This window comes from Ursus americanus, chromosome 23 (assembly GCF_024610735.1).
Source record: "Ursus americanus isolate L20-20 chromosome 23, mUrsAme1.1.p, whole genome shotgun sequence".
Taxonomy (NCBI): domain Eukaryota; kingdom Metazoa; phylum Chordata; class Mammalia; order Carnivora; family Ursidae; genus Ursus; species Ursus americanus.
The window spans coordinates 1641661-1657276 of NC_142149.1; the positions used below are offsets into that span (position 1 = coordinate 1641661).

At 62.8% G+C, this 15616-nt stretch overlaps 1 protein-coding gene across 3 annotated transcripts in view; it reads left to right on the forward strand.

Annotated features, from left to right (window-relative positions):
- Window positions 1–14015, forward strand: part of SLC38A10 (solute carrier family 38 member 10) — a 41959-nt gene extending 27944 nt beyond the window's left edge. For 2 of the 3 annotated variants that reach the window (XM_045774930.2, XM_045774932.2), the window contains 6 exons: window positions 1680–1851; window positions 7452–7619; window positions 7910–8365; window positions 8994–9110; window positions 12081–12242; window positions 12455–14015. In XM_045774930.2, coding sequence (XP_045630886.2) covers window positions 1680–1851; window positions 7452–7619; window positions 7910–8365; window positions 8994–9110; window positions 12081–12242; window positions 12455–13485 — 2106 coding nt within the window. In that variant the 3' untranslated portion in view covers window positions 13486–14015. The remainder of the gene's footprint in view (window positions 1–1679; window positions 1852–7451; window positions 7620–7909; window positions 8366–8993; window positions 9111–12080; window positions 12243–12454) is intronic. The other variant, XM_045774931.2, reaches the window with a different exon arrangement.
- The last annotated feature ends 1601 nt before the right edge of the window (window positions 14016–15616 follow it).

Genomic DNA, 15616 nt, shown 5'->3' on the forward strand with positions numbered 1-15616 from the left:
AGTCTCCTCGCAGAGCGGCCGGCCCTGCCGGCAGAGCGGTTCGTCCTTCTCTTTGAGCCCTAGGGGCTCCTGCCCACTGCTGGCCGTTGTCCTGTCGGTGCGGTGGGGTCCAGGTTAGGAGAGGGACCTCTGTTGTTGCTTCTCGGCACGGTCGTTTCTGCTGTTGTCTGGGGAGGTACAAATACAAAATGCAAGGGATTTAAAGTGTCCTTCTGTTTAAACTTTTAAAAGTGACCTTGGTCACTTCTGGACACCATCACTGCCCCATGAATCTTACCTTCCTGGGAAGAAGATGTCCTCTGCTGAAGCTGAGCATACTCACACTTTTAGGAAAATGACCTGTGGCGGGGGGGGGGGGGGCGCGTGACCCCAAGCTGCGTATTGTGGAGTCTGCGGGTGCTCTGGCTTCCCAGATCTTGGCGCGTACCTTGCGTAGCCCTGTTGCACCTGGCCATGACAGGCGGGTTTGGGGGGGGTCAGCCCAGGGCCTCTGGGAGTCCACAGACCTCCCTGACCCATGGCTGACCTTGGGAGCACGGCCTGCCCTTGGCCTCTGAGCCCCGAAGCGGGAGTGTTTGTGGAGTGCCGCGCAGAAACGACCAGTCCTGGAGGCTTCCTCCGGCCGGTCTCGCCCGCCTTTGTGAGCAGAGGCCCTTCCTCCGAGGAGCGCCCCTTCTCCAGCTGTGTTGGACCCAGGTATAGCTCACTGGTTTTTTTGAACTGGTACATTTGAAAGTCAAATGACACTGGAAGAAACGTTTGAATCCTGGTTCCGAGACTGTAGAGAGGTGAGCGGCCGGGTCTCCCTGGCTCTTGGGGCAGGTCGCCTCGCGGGCTCCTCTCCTGCAGACTTGGCAGGACCAGGAGTCCCTGCTCCCCGGGGAGAGCCTGGTGAGCCAGGCGCACGAAGGGCAGAAACAGCTGCGTCGTCCAGAGCGCTTGTCCGGCGTGTGCGCGTCTTAAAATCGGCGCTGCGGGGGAGACGGCGCTCCGTCAGGCAGGGCTGCTCGTACTGAATTGCTCATTGGCCCATCCCCAGAGGGATGGGGTCGGGGACGAGGACCCTCGGCCGTCAGTGGCGTGTCCATCACGGCTCAGTGAGCAGCCCCGATGGGCACCCAGTGTTGAAGGGGGGCTCCGAGCCGCCTCCTCCATGGCTTCCTCCCCATCTGTGCCAGCGGCTCGGGGCGTGTCCCCCTCCGTGGCTGACATGGCAGGCAGGCTGATCGCACGCTGGGCGCTCTGCACGGCTTGGGTGAGGCGTGGGATGCCAGAGTGCCCCCTCAGGGGCAGGCAGGTGCCCGGAGATTCTGGGCACCCGGCCTCTGCGGCCACAGGTGCAGGCGGCTCTGGCCCTGCTTCCCAGGAGGCCTGGTCGGTGGGCTGGGGGTCTGCACTCTGCAGGCTGCCCTCACGCCGCCCCCAGCCCGCCCCTTCTTCCACAGCCAGCCCGGCTCTAGCAGGTTTGTCTGACGAGTCAGTCACATTCACCAGTTAGGGACCACTGTCTCCTAGCGGCCAGCGCGAGCGGCAGGCAGGCCAGCGGGGCCACGCCTGAGAGCGCTGTGCTCCCCAGCCCTTCCTGTGCACTGTGCCCACAGGCCCCCTCCTCCCCTGTGCAGGGCAGGGGTGCAGGGACTGCCTGACCCCTTTCGTCCTTGGGTCTTTGTCTTGTGCAGGTGGTGCTCTGGGTTGGCCTGGGCATCCTGGTGGTCAGCACACACACTACCCTGTCCGTGAGCGAGGAGGCCCCTGTGGACTCGGCCGAGGAAGCCCTGGCTGGCCGGCTCGAAGAGGCCGAGGGCGTCAGGAAGGCAGAGGCGGCTCGGCTCCCAGGTACGCAATCTCCAGGTACGCACACGGCCCCCCGGCCCCGTAGCCTTCTCAGGGCATCCCCGTAGCCTCACCTCAGGGTTGTGGCGCGCAGGTGGCACTTCCAGGCTGTCTCACCCGCCCCAGTCCCGTTTGGGTGGTAGAGTAGGGCGGGGCCTCCAGGGGCCGGGTACCGCCGCCTGCCTGCAGGGCGTAGCAGGAGGGAGAGCTCAGTGCTCTCCGTTCAGCCACTGACAGGTTCGCAGGAGCGTGGCTGTTGTCACGTGTGCTTGCTCTGATTTGGGGATGAGGGTTCAAGCCGGTCAGTGGTGCCCCATGGCTTCGTTCGATGTCTCCCCTTGCTGTTGGCCCACGGTGACCCACGCAGCCTTCTCCAGCTACAGGCCTGCCTTGGAAGGCTCTGTGACCCCACCCGTGGCCACGCCTGTCTGGGTGCAGAGTGGTTTCTGAGTGTGACTTTCTGGGCTACAAAAGGGGCTCCATCGTGTCCAGAGTTGGTTCAGGGACAAGAGTTTTCTTGGAGCTTCTGGCCATCCCAGGCATAGATGGGAGGGGTGCAGGGAGAGCTTCCTCCGTGCCAGTCCCTCATCCCCCAGCAGCTCTGAGTGGCACCAGGCTTGGGTACTAGGGTGAGGGGTGTGCTTCATGCTGGAGGCTTCTGCTTTGATGATGGGGGGGTTTCAGGCATTCACACTAATAATGTGTCCATACGTTCTGACTCCCCTCCCCTGCAGATAGACCCCCACTTGGACTGAGATTTGCCAGGCTGCATGCCTGGCATGCCCTTCAGGGGGAGGCCCCTCGAGGGGATCAGTGCTGTTTGCCTGTGGGTTGCAGGTGCCTTTTGACGGCGATGGCCAAGGGGTGTCTGCCCCAGGTAGGAGCCCCGGTCTCCCCACCTACCATGATCAACAAAAGAAAAGGTCCCAAAAGGCCCGCAAGAGGGTTGAACATGCCCTGGGTCCTTGTCGGGCCAGCCTGCTGGTGGTGGAAGGTGCGTGGCCCTTAGATTATTGCTGTCTCTGTCTCTGGGCTTGGAAAGCCCCTGGCTGGCGTCCGTGCCCCCCACAAACCCCCGTGGGAGCACAGTCTCTCCAGGGGCTCAGAGGAACGGGCCATGCTCTCTCCTGCCTTCTTGGGGTGACGAGGGCTGGCAGAAAGAGTCCCCTTTCGGGGTCCCTGTCGAGAGGGCCCTGGGGAATGGCGCGGTTCACCAGAGCAGCAGATCAGAGTGGTCAGAAGCCGCCTGAGTGTCTGGTGCTGAGTTGCACAGATTCAGCAGTTCGGATGGAGAAGGTCCGCTTCAGGAGGGAAGCGGGTAGTCTGCCTGTGCCGCTGTCAGCCCCGCTGGGTCCCTTACCACCGGGCATCTTGGCCTTGTGTGCTTTGGGGATGGCCGTGGCCGAGCTGGACGCGGGCACCGGTGAGCCCGTCTCAGCCGGCCATGGATCTTCCGGCATCCGTCGGCACCGGGCTGCCTGTCACCGTGGCACCGCACCGCCGCGCTCCGCGGCCTGTGTTGGCAGCTGCATCCTGTGGCCGAGGTCGGCCGCGGGCTCACCTGGAGCCCGCCGAGGCCACATCTGGTTTCCATTGCTTCCACGAGCCCATAACAAAACACATGGCCCCCCTCAGAACCACATGCCGTTCGTTTCTAGCGCGTTCTCTGTGTTTCTCGCCCCTGGCCTCCCCCATGATTGATGGGTTGCCTCGCTGAAGCAGAGCTGGGACCGTGGGGGCCTGCGCCGTGTGCGCACCCTGTCGGACTTCTGCCCGTCAGCCTGGAGTGGGCTTTGATTGGTCTCTTTGATGTTGTGGAGGCCAGAACGGTGCCGGCTTTCCTCGGAGCCCCGCACTGGCCCCGGGACAGATGATGGCGGTCCTGCCCTACTGGGGACCCGTGGGACTGGGACCCTTGGCCCGGCACTCTTGGAGAGCGGAGCCCGGGCCACACACTGGTGTGGTGAGCCCCAAGTGTGGAGGAAAGAGGTTGCCGGGCCCTGCGAGGCAATTATCTGTTAAAAAGGCTAATTAGGCCATTTATCTCCTATCTGATAGCGCCCCAGAGGGTCTGGCAGGTCAGGTCGAATTCTGTAACATGTCTGGCTCCCTCCTCTGAATGCGGCCGCGTCCCCTGTCCTCCCTCCCCTCCCAGCGTCCCCACCCTGTGTCATGGTGTTGGAGCACCCCTGGTGCACTCACTCCCCTGCCACCACCCCGCGGGGCTTCTGCTCTGTGGGGAGAAACACCAAGGGCCAGAATGGGTGTTCTGGGTGTCAGGCCGGGCAGCAGGCTAAAGCCTGGGGGGCAGCATAGCTGCTGTGGATGCAAGTGGCAGAGGGTGACCACAGGCCCGCGTGGGAGCTCGCAACAGGGTCCCCTTCCCCCGTAATCTCTCTCCTGAGGACTCCGCCCCTACATGCGGGCGGGAACGTGTCCACGATGAGATGCCAGGGCGTGTGTGAGGGACACGTGGCTCTGCGTGTGTCCATTCTCTCCCCTCAGCTGGGCCAGCTTGGTCCCACCACAGCCCCCCTGATCCCTGGCGAGAGGGGCTTTTGTTGGCCACCGTGCTGTGGCACCTGCCCCCACTGCCCGCGTGTCACTCATGCCCTCCAGGGTGACTCCACCAGCCCAGCCGCACTGCATTTTGAGGGGCCCCTGGGGCAGGGAGGGCACTGCCTCCCATGGGCAGCCCTGAGTGACTTGGACCTGCCCTCGGAGGCCCTCGGGGAGTGGCTCACCCACCTCCATCCTCTGCCCGTGGGTAGACCTGCTGCTCGAGGGGACAGTGAGGAGTGAGGCTTGGGCCACTGTGGCCCTGTGGCTGGGACGCTCGGGTCTGAGGAGCCATAGCGACTCCTGCACACTTAGAAAGATGAGAGAATGCAGAGGTCGAGACTGCTTCTGCCAGCCACGCCAAGAAGAGTGGGCTTCGGAAATCCGCGCTCCCCAGCCCGCTCTCACTGTTGTCTCGAGGGCAGGCGCTTCCGAGCAGCGCCGGAAACTGGTCTCCAGAAAGTTACCTGTAAACACGGGGCCTGCCTCTCTGCTCTTCTTGCCTTACGAGTGCATGGCCCTGGGGTCCCACGTGTCTCCTTAATCGGGGTCCCTCCCGGTTGACAGGGACTCCATCTGTGGGCTCAGGTGTGGTTGGAGTGGCCCTTTATTTTGGTGCTTGCTGTCTGAGGTGATTGCCTTCCGTCTTAACTGACCCCCGGGTCTCCGGAGAGAGGCTGGTCGAGGCCGGCCACCAGAGCAGGCTCCCCAACCCAGGCGCTCGAGTGCAGACTTCCTTGGTGCCCTGGGCAGGGCTGCTGTCGAGGTTGTGCCCCCCATGCTGCAGCCCCAATTCCGTCTTCAGAGCCCCGAGTGCGGTTTCCATCCTCCTGAGCTGGCATTACAGACTTGATACCCACGCTGGACCCTGGAAAGGAAAGCCTGGCGGGTAACTGTCCATCGGCCTGTCTCGGGGGCCCCCCGCCTGCAGCACCGCAGGAGGGTCAGCAGGTCCCTCGTCACGGTGCGGTGCATGTCCTCTGAGAGCCAGGCTGTCCCGGGCAGCGTGGGGTCTACCGCTGTCTGGCATAATGAGGCATAGACACGGAATTGTCCTGGGTCTGTCCTGGGTCATCAGTGGTTGCTGGGTCCTGGCGACGACCCTGAGGGCGAGTGAGGTGGCCGCTGACTGCTGGGGGTCCGAGGTGCCCGCCGCTCACAGGGCCGTGTGCTGTCTACGCGACCCCAGCCCCCGGCAAGCGTGGACAGCTCTTCAGTCACTCGTTCTGGGGGTTTGTGTTTGGTTCGTTGTGCCAGGGGGCATCACTGGCTGACTATCCGTTACGGAGAGCCTGGCTCCAGCTTAGGGCGCACAGGTCCTTGCTGTGGTCAGTGATGCCAGAGGCCGGGGCCAGTGGCTCCAGGGGTGCAGAAGCCCCAAGGCGCCTTGGTCTTGCCATGCAGCTGGGTGTTCCCCGTGGGTGGTTGAAAGCGCGCCCCCACAGCGGTGTCTGAGGGCCCTGGCAGAAGACTCTGTCCTGCCGCCCGCGTGGGGTTTCCCCCCCAGCCCAGCGCACCAGCCTGCACCTGCTCTCACGGTGGACTTGCCTTGGTCCCTGTGGGACAGGACCATGCACAGGCGACTTGGTCCTGTGATAGCTCGGCAGTTTCCTTTGTTTTCTTGTGTTTTTCCTTCCCCTTCCAGCTCTTTTTCTTTTATTTTTTTAAAGATTTATTCATCAGAGTGAGAGAGCAGAAGCAGGGGGAGGGGCAGAGGGAGAGGGAGAAGCAGGCTTCTCGCTGAGCAGGGAGCCCAACACGGGGTTCGATCCCAGGACCCTAAGATCATGACCCGAGCAGAAGGCAGATGTTTCACCCACTGAGCCACGCAGGTGTCCCTTCCGGCCCTTTTCCTTAACTTTGTGATCCATTAGACAGACACCTTGATATGGTGATTCCTGTTTGAGCACAGGGCCTCTGGGAAGGGGTTAATTGTGTGATGGAGACCAGGACGTTCACATGCGTACTGTTATCAGCCAGTTGGTTCAACTGTAGAGTCCAGAGGCTGCTTACTGCTGGCTCGTCCCCACCACCTGGCAGGGCCCCATCCCTGCCCTGGTCTGGGGATGGCGCTGTCCACAGCTGCCACCTGGCGCCCATATGTGTGAGGGCACCGCCCCGGGCTCGCGGGTCCCATCAACCTGGGTAGTTTCCTCTCCTTCAGGACCGGCAGGGCCCCGTCCAAACAGGACCGCTGCAACACCCCAGCCTCCTTGCCTCGGGCTAGCAGCACTGCTGCCCATGGAGGACGTTAGTCTCCCCTTCTTTGGGCAGCTTGTGTCCTGCGATGGGGAGCAGAGGGTGCTTCCAGCCTCTGGGGTAAAATGACGGTTTTTTAAAGTTTCTTTTCCCACGATGTTTGGTTTTTGCCACATTTGCCAACTTTTTAATGGTGACCGTTTCCTAACAGGCTGCGTTTTGGGCCTGGTCTCTGGCGCCACGGTTACTGTGCAGCCCAGCCGAGCAGTCGCACAGGACGGCTGTGTGGGGACAGGGGTGGTGCTTGGGGGCGGGGGAGGCGCCGCTTTGCAGGCTGTGCCTGTGGCTCTCGTCTTCCTCGCTGCTCATCCTCAGCGTCTGCAGTAAAACGCCCACAGCATCACACATCGGTTTTCCCAGCGGCATTCTCCTCACGCACCTCGCAGCCCCCGCCCCCAGGCCTGTAGCAGGGGGTTGAGTTGTGGCAGGGCGGTTGTCCTGGAGAAGGGGGACCCTAGGCAGATGCAGGCCCCAGGCTGCCGCCCCCCGTCCTGCAGCAAACTGCGGGTTCGTGCTGCCATCTGGTGGTGACGGCCAGTATTCCGTGGCGCCTGGCTCTTCTGCACCCAGTTAGGTATAAATTGCATTTTGACATATTTTTGTTATGAATACACATGAAAAATGACAGTTTTCTGTGCTACTTAGCTGCTAATGATTGAACAGGAAAAAAATAACTGCTTAGGCTCTGCCATTCGACTAGGAAATGTGATTACAATCTAGGGAAAACCGCCCAGTCCCCGTGCTGACGGGCGGTGTAGCCATGTGGAAACACTGCTCAATTAGCTGTGCCGTGCTTGCAGGCCAGAATCCAATTGTGGAGGTGGCCGAGGACGGCCGAGATAAGCCGAAGCTGCCAAATGAGAAAGATGAGATGGAGCAGGCCCAGATTAAGGGCCCCGTGAACGTGCCCCAGAGGGAAGGCGCCAAGGAGAAGCAGGAGGAGGCGCAGTTGGACCGCCCCGGCCAAGGTGGGGGGTGCGCAGTGGGGGAGGGTGGGGGGGCCTGCCTAAGTTCTGGTCCTTTCTGCCTCCTTCCTGCTGTGACTCAGATGCACGCTCTCCCCCGGCCCCCACCAGCTGGCGTGCAGCTGCCCCTTTTGTACTTCTCTAGAGGTGGTATCCATGCTCTGATCTGTGAGAGGTGGCACTTGCCAGCCTGTGTCGCAGTGTCAGGCCCTGGGACTCAGTTCACTGTCACTCCTGGGAAGGGGGCCGGGCCACCCTCTCCTGCCTGCCCCCTGACATGTGTCTCCTTCCAGGTGTCGCGGTACCTATGGGTGAGGCCCACCGCCACGAGCCCCCTGTCCCTCATGACAAGGTGGTGGTGGATGAAGGTCAAGACCAAGAAGAACCGGATGGGAATGAACATCCGTCCAAGCACGTGGATGAAAAGGTTCCGGGGGGCAAGGCTCAGATGGCACCACCTCTGTCAGATTCAGAAAGAGAGAGGCCCAGACAGGGCCAGGTCTTGGAGGTAGCAGGTGGTCTCCCTGAAGATCCCCAGAAGGTTCCAGAAGACAATGGTCAGCCAGTCATCGAGCCCGTGAAGGAGGACCAGGGGCCAGGCGACAGGGGTCCACAGCCAGGGCCCCAGGCGGTGCCACCCCAGGGGCAGGACGCCCCGGCAGCTGGTGCAGGGGAGAGAGCAGGCGGAGTCCCGCTGCCAGGCCGGGCCGCAGGGGCCGCGGGCAAGCTGGCGGAGAAGAGTGAGCCCGGTGGGTGTCAGCTGTGCTTGTCTTGGCAAACTCCTCTCCCTGAGACGATCCTCCGGTGGGGTACCGGGAGAGGCCAGCAGGGGCAGTGGGAATTGAATACCCCTCCTTCTGCCCCCACTCCCACTTGGCTCCCAAGATCAGCACGTGAGTGCGTGAGAGCAGCAGCCCCTTCCGCAGCTGCTGGGGAAGCTGGGCGTCTGCTGACATGACAGCTCCCGTGGTATCTGTCACACACTTGTTTGCCGGACCACTAAGCGTCAGGTGCTGCGCTGTTCCTGTGCGTCTGGGCCCTCACGGGCGACGCGCGGGGAGCGGTTGGCAGGTACCACGTGGTTAAGTGCTGTCTCGGCGCTGGTTAGGACGGTTCTCGCATGTTAATTGGTGAAGGTAGTTAACGCTGGCTCGCTGCCACGAGCTCATGAGATTGTTAAATATGTTTTTATTACTTCCCTGGTAATCATCAGGTTGGATGTAAACTGCCGACAGAGGGAGGGGCGACGAGGAGGGTGGTTTTAGGAAGCCTCTTCCCCCCCTCCCGCCCCTCCCCTCCCGCCTTCAGCCCCCACCTCCCCCACCCGCCGCTTCCTTCGGAGTTCTTTGCGGACCTCTTGACTCTCCATGTGTGCAGGTGGGAAGGCTCCCCTCCTGGTGAAGCCGGCCCCTGGGGCCGGGCCGCAGGCAGAGCCGCGAGAGCAGAGGAACGCGGAGGGCCAGGGCGGAGGCCCCGCTGGCAGCAGGCTGGAGGGTAAGGCCTTTGCTTCCTTGCTGCACCCTCCCCGGGGCCCAGAGCCATCTGCCCCTCCCTTCCAGACCCACAGCGATGACAGGGAAGGAGCCGCAGGTGCCTGTCCTCCCCTGGGGGACGTTCGAGTCCCCCCCCAGCCTCCGTACTTCCTAGCTTCCGACTGAAGAAAGACCTGAAGTAGTCTCCCTTGCCCACCAGCTGCTTGCTCTGGGTTTCCCCGCCCCCCGGCACAGTTTTGTCTCTCTTAAAAAAACATCTCTTGTCCTGTCACGTGGTTTTCCGTTCGCCTTCGTGGCGCTCTCGGAGCAGCCATGTCAGTGTTCCTCACTGAGTGGTGTTCGGCACCGCCAGGGCAGGGGCGCTCCTGCCTCCAGACACTGCTTATTTTCAGGAGGTGCCTTCGTGGCCCAGGTGGGAGGGCAGGTGGCTGTTGCTGCCCACCTCACCTCAGCCTCCGAGTGTCCCCCCATAGCTTGGGGACGCTTGTGCCTATCTGCGGTGAAGACCCAGCTCCTGTCCCGAAACAAAAGCTTGTCACACCCTTTGTCTCCAGCAGTTAATCCTCCTTCAGACCTTCATGCCTGTTTTGGGGTGACCCCCCCCAACCATGTGGCCCAGCCGTGTTGGGCGGTGGCTCTGTAGTGTGGGTGGTGGCAGCCTTCCCGGCGGAGATATCCTGTTCTCATTTCATTGGTGACCAGGTGACCTCTGCACACCTGCCCCCCAGTTAGAACCCCCCCCACCCACCCCCCACCTCCCGGCATTGCCGAGTTTGTCCCGTGAGCTGTGCGAGGGTGCTTCTCGCTGAGCCCCCCGGGGTCTGGGCGTGTGGATCTCAGGGGAGCAGCTCTGGGGGCCGTTGCGAGACACACATGGCCCGTGGCACCCCCCAGCTGCCCCCCAGCAGGTCCTGTGGGGACAGCCCGCCCGGAGCACTGGGCTTGAGGCTGCGTGGAGAACCCGTGGGCAGCAGAGGCCTGAGCCAGGAGGCCCTGGAGGTGTTCTGGAGTTCGGTGGCTGCTCCGGGGGCTTCATGTGCGGTGTTTCCTGTCTGGTTTGTCTCCCTGTGTTCACTGATTCCAGTGCTTATACTCTGTTACTTAAACCTGTTTGATTCTTTCAATTTTTTTTCTTTCTGAAAAGACAATTTTCACGGTTTCCTACTCTGCCTTTCTTCCGTACGCCTCTCAATGGGATGAGCAGCCGAAATCAAAAAGATAGTAGCAGGTACGGATCCAGAGAAGCGCGCTCCCGTAGAAGGCCTGCTCGGGGTCTGAGATGCGAGGGCAGAGAAGGCGCAGGCTTGCCGTCCGCACGGCCCCGCCTGGGGCCACCCACGTAGCCTGCCCCCCGGGCTTGGCTCCAGCCCCTCAGCGGGGCTCCCCCGATGCCCTGACTCCTTTCCACAACACCCTGGTCCTGGAGGACGGTGGGTGCTCTCTGTACGCGCTGCCTGCTTCAGGCCTCCCCCCGAGGACCAGAGCCTGCGTGGAACTTCTGCCACGAGCGTGGCCCGATATTCATGTGTTCTGCACGTGTATTAACATCCATCTGTGGCCTGGCGGGCCAGGCTCTGCCCGTGGGCACGGCTTGTCACCACTCTGGTCCACGTCTGCCGCATGTCGCTTCTGGCCGGACATGACGTGGCACCACTTCCCCTCCTCCTCCAGCCTCGGTCCTGGGCTGGTCCCCCAAGGCGCCGGGCAGGCTGGGGCCCGCTCCTCCAGCACTTGCCCTGGGGACGGGCAGTTTTGGCAGCACGTGGGGCTGTCCTTGTCCTGTTGACTGTTACGTGGCCATGAGCCATGGGTACCCAGGGTGACAGCGAGGCTCATGGCCGAGGTGGCTGGTCTAGAGCCCTGGGGGACGGCATGGCGCGCTTCCCTCATATGGAGCCCCAATCCAGCCCACAGGATGTGGCCTTTCTCAGGCAGGTGTCTTTGTGACCTTAGGGTGTCTAGATGAGGGCTGGGTGGGGAGTGGGGACTGCTGCACGGGGGCCCGTCCTCTGCGTGCCTCGTCCGTCCTTCCGTCTGGCTCAGTATATTCCTCACGGGCCTCTGGGGTGGGGGGAAGCCGACCCTGTGGTACCGTGGCAGGCCACAAGTCACCGTTGGGGAGGACGGGCCAGCACGTCTGTGTGTGCCCAGCATCTGAGGCCTCGCCAGGATGTGTGCTGTTACCACTCCCAGAACATCCTTCCTTCTGAACTTGCCCACCCCCAGCCCTGACTGCTCACGTCCTCTTTCACAGTCTCCTGTTTAAAGACATACGTGTTGTAGCCGGTACATAAGCCAGGGCTGCTCGCGGGAGGTAGCTGACCTGGTGCCGAAGCGTTCGTAGTGAAAGGCGAGCTCCCCTGTGCTCCCCCAGGCGGCTGCTGCTGGCTCCGGGCGCTCAGACTCGGGGCCTCTTTCGGGCCCACGTTCTGGGTTGGGGGTGTGGAGAGAGCGGGGCGGGTCCTCTGACACACACCTGCTGTGCTGCCCCCGCCCCCTGTGCCAGCCTGCAGTCCGTCTCCCGGGCGGCGGTCAGGAGCAGTGTCAGGACCCCTTGTGTGTCAGCAGCGGCCTCTGCTTCACCAAGGCCCCAGTTCTGGTCTCTGCTGGAAAGGAAGACAGTTCTGTTTGTCTTAAATTCTCACCTTGGAGGAAACTTCCTCAGAGCGCTGGCTTCTGTTTCTCGAGCAGTTTGTAGCGTAGCCCACCCGGCCCAGGACACCGCCATCATGGCCACGGCGGCTCAGACCTGTGTGGCTTCTCAGCGTTTATTCCCGGGCAGCAGTCTGAGCAGCTGGGCCCCTGCTGGGCACATCTAAACCACAGGCCCACGTGAGCCCGTGCGAGCGAAGGGTGTCCCGGGGAGGGTCCCGCAGGCGACCTGGGCCGTCGCCACGCGTCACACCACCCTTGGCCCGGCACGGCGCCTGTGCAGACGGGGCGGGCTCTGACTGTGTTCTCCCCACGCCAGAAGCCGGCCGGGTGGAGATGCTGGACCACGCCGTCCTGCTGCAGGTGATCAAGGAGCAGCAGGTGCAGCAGAAGCGGCTGCTGGACCAGCAGGAGAAGCTGCTCGCGGTGATTGAGGAGCAGCACAAGGAGATCCACCAGCAGAGGCAGGACAGCGAGGAGGGTAAGTCGGGGCAGGGGATCGTGACAAGGCGTGACCGCCCGCGGTGTCTCCTGGTGACCACGTGTGGCTGGATCCGTGGCTCCGGGGCCTAGAGTCCCTCTAGGCAAAGTTCTGATTCGTGTTTAATTGCTGGCGAGTTCACCTTTCTAGTCCCTGTGCTGGTGGCTTGTGCTCATTTCCGCGGTTACACTGGTGACTTTCTTCTCTTGCAGCTGAAGTGCAGCCCGAGCCTGGGGAGGCCGTGCCCCGAGGTAAGGAGCAGGAGGCTCACGACGGGGGCGCAGCGGGACATCGCCCCCAGCAGCCTTTGGGACCTGCACTTGGAGCTCCCGGGCATCCCCCCGCTCCACCCCGGGGACATGGCCAGCGGTCTGCGGAGGAGCCCGAGGGGGCTGCAGGCAGAGCTCCAGCCGGTCCTCCTGGTGCCGCCGACACGGAGCCCGGGGCAGCCCAGGCTGAGCCGAGGAAAGGCCAGCAGGGCGCTGCGCCCGAGGCCGCCGGTGCTGGCGTGCCAGACCCTGCCCAGGCGCCCAGGAGCCCCGAGAAGCTCGTCGCTGGCGAATTCCCCGAGCAGGGTCAGGACACTTTTGTCAGAGGCTCCCATGAAAGGAAGAAATCCAGAAAAGAGGTGGCCACCGGTGCCAACGTTCAGGAGGCAGATGTGCCAGGGACGAGAGAGATTGGGGACCCTCCCGTGAGGTCCCAGCCAGTGAGCCGAGACCGGGGCCCTGTAGGCCTGTCCAGCAGGTCGGGAGGGGCAGCTCCTGGGGCCCAGGCTGAGATTCATCAGCTGCAACACCGGGCCGTTTCTCCTGGGCAGCAGGGCGGGCAGCAGGGTGGTCACCTGGAGGCCAGAAAGGAGGCCGTCGGTGGGGACCGTGTGCCTGCTCCGGGTGAGGACACTGCCGTCCAAGAACCAGAACGGAGGCGGGACCCTGATCCGGGGCCCAAACCAGCTCTCCCTGGGGCTCAGAAGCCAGACCATGCCAAACCCAACCGAGACCTCAAAGTCCAGGCTGGTTCTGACCTCAGGAGGAGACGGCGGGATGCGGCTCCTGCGGCAGGGGGCGACCTGGCCCCAAGGGACAGGGTCATCATCAGCTTTAACCCTCTCCCAGATGTGCAGGTCAATGACCTCCGCAGCGCACTAGAGACCCAGCTCCACCAGGCCGCGGGGGGCGCTTTACGGGTGGTCCACGGCCGCCAGGTGAAGCAGCTGGCTGGGGCCCCAGAGGAACCCTGAGCAGCCACTAGCGACCGCCGTCCTCCTGGTCAGCGGGTCTCACGCAGCCACGCTGGGGCCACGTGGGCACGGAGTTAGAGGTCACACTGTGGCTGGGGGCCTGAAAGGCCTCTCAGCATGGCCTCGCTGTCCAGACGGCCTGTGCCTTCTCCATCCCGCATCTTAAACTTGTCCGAGTGACTGAGCTCACCAGGACTCAGACGATGCAGCGTCCGGTTGGACCTCGGGAGCGGCTGGCCGGGGAGCGCGGCCCCGACGCGGACGCGGGCCACCGTGAGGGCCCACCATGCACCAGACTCCCGCTCGCTCTAAATGGTCGTTGTGAATGTGATGCCCCGAGCGTCGCGGAGAACCGTAATGAACTGCCTCCACGCAGCGGCTTGGTGGACGCACTTTCGTGTCTGTGGGGCATGGGGCCGGGGCTGCGGGCGTCCCGGGGGTCAGAAGGCTGCCCGAGTGTGCACCCGCCTCTTCCCTTGTCACGCTCCCTCTGCTTTCCCAAACTATAAAGTTGTTTTACGAGTCAGAAATGTCACACTGTCTGGTCCGTGCAGCCAGTGTGGAGCTGTGCCGGTGGTCGTGAAAGGACGTCTGCTGACCAGACCTCAGGGTGGCCCCGAAAAGACCCTGTGAGCAGCTGGGTGGCGTTTGTGGTGTTCTGTTTTCAAGGAACAGGAGAGTCCCTGGCCCCTGGGCCGGTGGGCAGGTGTAACCGTGGTGGGCTGCCCATCTGCAAGCCCAGGGCTCATGCCAGCTCTGTTCCCGAGCTCTGAGGGCGGGTGTGCGCCAGACCCTGCCGCCAGGGGCCCTGGGCGTGGCTGCTGGCGGACCGCTGGCCAGAGGAGCCGTCACGGCAGCTCCAGCCATGGCGTCTGGCCTCGACTTCCCCTGTGCCTTTGAAATTACATTTATTGTTTATCGTATTTCCCGCGTCCTCAGACGGCCTGACGACTAGAGAGTAACGAAAGGCAGAGCTGGTTTCTCCTGACCCCGGGGGCCGGTGCTGGGGGGACAGGAGCAGACGGGCACTGCTCCTGCAGCGGAAAGCCCCTGAGAAAGGAGGATGGGTCTTGGGGTGCTTCCTGTGCTTAAGTAAAAACAATTCCAAACAAACCATGCTCAGTGGGAAAACGCCTTCTGGACATTTCCCTAGACTGGAACTCCGTTTGTTAATAAATTTTTAGAGTGGGTTCTATTTCTGGGTGTATTTACTTGGGTGTCTTACCTTGACCCAAGTTTCAGGTCTTCCGGAGGTCAGGGCATCCTCCTGCCATCTGCAAGGTCACGTCCTCCTCAGAACGGGGCACCCAGTCCCGCTCCCCCAAACACTCGAGGTCCTCGTCCCAGTTCACACACTCCCAGCCTCCCCAGCCTGCAGCCCCTCAGGGAACCCGGGACTTCGGGGTGGGGTCACCTTGCCAGAACCACAGGTGGTTTGGCTTCTGACCACAGACTTCTGGCGCCAAGACCGGCAGGTGCAGTGAGCGGTCCAGCCGGAGCCGCAGCAAGCACGGCCGTCCGCGGGCGACCTTCCTTGTGGGCAGCTGCCCTGGGCGACTGGGCTAGGATCTTACCTACGAGGGCTCCCGTTCTAGGGCAGGGTCGGGAAGCCCGGACGGGCAGGTAGGTGAGGGTGCAAAGCCGGTGGGAGCCAGGCCCCGAGAGTCCAGATGCTGCCCGAGGACTGAGGTGACGATCCAGAGGCACGTGAGGGTTGTATGTGATGGTGCAGCTGCAGGAACGGCCACATCCAGACACCAGTTCTGGGGCATTTCCCTCAGAAACGTGGTCTTGAAGATGGCGTGAGTTTGGGGAAGCCCGAAAGCAAGGACAAAGGCCAAGGAACTTGGAAGGGAGTTTGGTGTGTGGCCCGAAGGGGAGGGACACAGGAGGCTGGAGAACTGGGAAGGGGCCTGGAGCCATTGTGCCCAGCAGAGACCCACCGAGGCTGCCGAAAAAAGAGTGGAGAGACTGAGGGTCTGGAGAAGCCACCCTGGGAGCTGGGTGAGGGAGGAGCATCGGGGTGAAGAGTGCTCGGCTCCCAGGCCTGCCCTTTCCTGCTCTGGCCCTTGGTGTGTGTGGGGTCAGGGTGCAGACCGCCCCCCCATCACTGCATGGATGCTGGACTCTG